The 4038-nt window shown below is 36.9% G+C and overlaps 1 protein-coding gene across 2 annotated transcripts in view; it reads right to left on the bottom strand.

The window, feature by feature from the left end:
• Positions 1-3422, bottom strand: part of WDR47 (WD repeat domain 47) — a 19096-nt gene extending 15674 nt beyond the window's left edge. For both annotated transcript variants that reach the window (XM_010139171.1, XM_010139172.1), the window contains exons 1-4: positions 3265-3422; positions 1607-1690; positions 968-1052; positions 3-202 (exon numbers count right to left, since the gene is read on the bottom strand). In XM_010139171.1, the coding sequence (XP_010137473.1) occupies positions 3-202; positions 968-1052; positions 1607-1690; positions 3265-3422 (527 nt within the window). The remainder of the gene's footprint in view (positions 1-2; positions 203-967; positions 1053-1606; positions 1691-3264) is intronic.
• Positions 3423-4038: the final 616 nt, after the last annotated feature.

The raw sequence follows: 4038 nt of genomic DNA, 5'->3' as shown, positions 1-4038 counted from the left end.
GAATAAACTCTGCCACCATGACACAGGCTTCTTCAAAGCAGTGAACCCGTGCAGTGCTGGGATTCCAGTCCTTGAATTCTGCGTGGTTGGTCAAGCGAGGCAGCGTCAGCAGCAAGCAGAGTTTACTATAGTCTTCCTTAGAGGGACAATATTCTTCCAACGCATGTAGGCACTGTACAGCCTCTCGCATTGTAAATTCCAGCTAGGGAAATAGTAACATTAACAGAGGAGTTTGTAGTACATGTTTCTACAATAAAACAGTTAGTTAAAGAAAAGGCAGTAGCAGGGTTTCTCCACTGTCATTCCTTTATTACTATTTCAATTTTAATTAAAAAAAGCATACAATATAGTCAGAAATTTCTGATGCAAATGTAATGACAAATAGAGCTAAATTTCTGGATGCTTTGACTTCCTAAAATCCACCACCCAGTCCCATTTTTTACAGGTCTGTGGAATTTTTTCATGTCACTGAAGGTTTCATAGGCTTAAAATTTTAAATCTGTAGCTAAACAGATTGTAGCATTTCTATTTTATTGTAGCACAGGTTACTTCCATTCTCAAAGCCAATTGATTTATTTTCCCTTCTATTTCACACTGAAATCCAGCATTATCAACATAAATGAAAAACTGAAATTTATTTCACAATCTGCACACCTTTACTATCTTGAGTCAATGTCTCTTCCCATATTGAAAACTTAAGTTCACGACTCTTGCTGTTTGCACATGAACTGAATCAGTCCTTTGCAAACACATCTGTTCCCTCCAAAGAAACAACCGTGTCCTTTAAGAGGAACAGAAATTAAGTTTAATTTTGATTCAAACTGGAATCTTTCACCCAGTCCTGATTACGGCAATAATTTTCTCTGATTCTGAGGCTTGCTTCAGAAAACTTTAAAAGAAAAAAAAAGTCCCCTGTACTTTAGCATAATGGCAACAAAAAATTTTCCAAACCAGAGACAATTCTTACATGCTGAGGCTCATCTTCCGCTGACATCGCATTGTTTACACATAAGGCTTCCAAGAACTTCTGCTTCATTATAATGTAACGAAATCTGCAGGTGAGAAGTGAGATACTATACATCCTGATCCAGCAGCTAAACATTCTTTTAGAGAATGCAGGGTATTTTATAGCAAAATTTTGGGTTAGGCATAGAAATTACAATAACAAAGAACTCTGATCTCAAATTTTAACAAATTGGTAACCACAACAATATTTTTTAACAGGAAACGTCTTTTTCGATTACTGCTTTCAGAAATACTACATTAAAAATATTAGAAGGCAAATAAGAAAAAAGGTTTAGCAACCATACTCGTTTCTTGAATAGAAATATGACAGAGCAGCCAACTATAAAAAGATAGTACAACATGCACCATATTCCTCAAATATATAGGAAATGAACACTCCTTACAGATTGCGTGCACGTATTTTTCATAGTTTAAGTTAAAAGACACATGCATGCACTTTAGGAACTGTGTACGGGTTAGAAAAAAACCCCAAAAACTAAGACAAAAAAAATTAGAACCACTGCTTTCATACACAACACTTAGAAATTCATGTATTTTCCACAACTCTAAAAACTGAACTCTGACATACATTCCATTTTACCTTTTCTTGTCGAATTTTTCCATACATTCAAGAGGCTGAATAAATTGAAGAACCTCATCCCACTGACCATCAAGAATCAATTGCCTAGGAAAAGACAGAGTCTCTCCTTTAATTTCGCTGGACAAGAACATCCTTTTTTCTAAGTCATCAGCTCAGTTAAATACACAACAGTCATTTAAATGCACACCAGGTGATCAAACTGCTTTGCAAAGTTAATGCTTTGCACAGATGCCAGGATGACTGCCTGATATGACTAGCAACAAGAGCAAAATCCAAGTCCTTTCTCAGTGTTTTGCAAAAATAACTGCATCCTGGACTGACAAACAATTACTTTTAAAGGCACATCAAAACAGACAGAAAGGTCCTGTCTCCTGCTTTACCTGTAATTCTTATTTAGAAAAAAATTCTTACTTCAAAAGTACAAGTAAAAATATTGACTCAATGACTACCACCTGAAGAATGAATATGAACTTAAAAATGAGTTAATTTTAATTGTATAAATACTGCTGGGCCTATTGAGGGGTAAACAACACACAGTTTCCATATTAAAGATGCAAGAGGAACAGCTTGGCAGGAACTATGCCAACATAAGAGCTCCAGCTCCGCGGCCAATGGGCTAGACTGCACAGGTGGATCAGTTCTAGCTCTTCATACCCTCACAGCACACATGGAGTTCTCTGTAAAAGGCCCAGATCTACAAGGATGGGGTAAGTTTCCAGTTAGATGTCTACTCCAACTAAGCTGAGAATGAAACAAACAAATAGGGTTAGGAACTGGAATCTTTCTAATTCTTCTTTCACTTCATTTTATTCCAATATCCATAGATTTTAATCGAAAGGAAAGCCAGGTGAGATAAAATGTATTTTTTAATGTTTTAAAAACAGCTGGATAAATCATTTTCTTATGCTTCTACAAAGATATTAAGTACCTTTAGCATGACATAGAAGACAGCAATACTAAAGCACTAGTGTGCATCTACAGTGAGCCCTTTTAGTAATTTTGAGGGCAATATCCTGAATGGTAAATCACACCAACTCTCATGCCTTGACAATAGCAGAGACCCCTTTCACATGGTTAAATTTAAGAGAAAACTAGGTATTATTTTGAAATGCAGATAATTTTGGGGAAAGCTTTGGAAATCACTCGACTCATCCTAGATCTTAGCACTAGAATATTGTAAAAATATTTATTTTAGCAGTCTATAAATTACACATTCAGTTCCGTGTAACATGGTAAGCAGATAACAACAGATCACTGATGCTGATAGACCTTACTCTCCCATCCTGTTCCTGCTCGTGTGCTTTCACTGATTTAACAAGAGCCAGTGTTAGTGCAGGGTAAGACTCCTTCACACTTTAATTCACTAGCATGCCAGAAAAGCAACCAAATTAAAATGAATGAAGAAGCAAACAAACAAACCAACCTAACTCAACCTGTGTTATTGATGCCTAGTCAGTTACTTCAAGTGGCTCACAGAAGGATGTCATTAACTTCAGAGCTGCAGGAGGATGCAGGGTGGGACCACAGAATTGGGATCAGGAAGAAGCAGAATAAGATGAGGGCATACGACTTCCTGCTTAGTGGCATAAGGCTGCCCACTGAATCAACTGTATGTTTTCATATACGTGGTATTTAAGCACCAGAGAAAGAAGTCCTACCTTAGAAAAAGCATGTCATCTGAAAACAAACCATTTATGACCCCACTCTCTTTCTCAAGTGCCAGCATACTGATATGAAGTTTCCTTGAGTTCAGAAAATCTAGTATCAGTTTAATTATTTCAGCTTCTTTAACATTCACTGTTTCTTCAGCCGTCATGATGTCAGCCTGAAAGGGAAGACAGAATTTTAGCTGTGATCAGTATCTTCTTTTATTCTTAGTTAACAACTGTTGGCTACTAAAAAAAAAGTAAAATACAGTTTTATAGGACAGACTACTGCAGCATTTCAGAAACTAAGTAGACAAGATTAGGAAATTTATTTTAAAAGGTGGATTCCAAAGCTACAGTTAAGAGCTAACAATGCATCCAAGTCTTCTTTAATTTCTGTCCTATGCATATATTGGAGCCCAGATAAACAAATTTACCAAGGAATCAATCCTCCTGCAGTGTGAAAATACTGTGCTTACCAATTCTGCATTATGTAAAATTTTCTTCTCTGAAATGCAAACAGCGAAGTTCAAAGAGCATAAAAATGAGCCAGTGACTATGTCATTATCTACAGATCTTACAGATACACCGAAATGAAGCACAGCACACTAACCCCTAACCCATTTTTGAAGCAGTATATGACAGTTTAGCCAGGGCTTTTTGTTCTTCCTTCGTAAGAACACCTATTTCTGCCTATACACTTCATGAAGAATCTAAAGCTGCAAACCCAAGGTGGCCTAAGGCAGTTTGACTGCTGACTGTTGGAGACCCGTTCAGTCACCTGCC

This window comes from Buceros rhinoceros, unplaced genomic scaffold, assembly GCF_000710305.1.
Source record: "Buceros rhinoceros silvestris isolate BGI_N320 unplaced genomic scaffold, ASM71030v1 scaffold44046, whole genome shotgun sequence".
Classification (NCBI taxonomy): domain Eukaryota; kingdom Metazoa; phylum Chordata; class Aves; order Bucerotiformes; family Bucerotidae; genus Buceros; species Buceros rhinoceros.
This window is presented reverse-complemented; position numbering and strand designations above follow the sequence as displayed.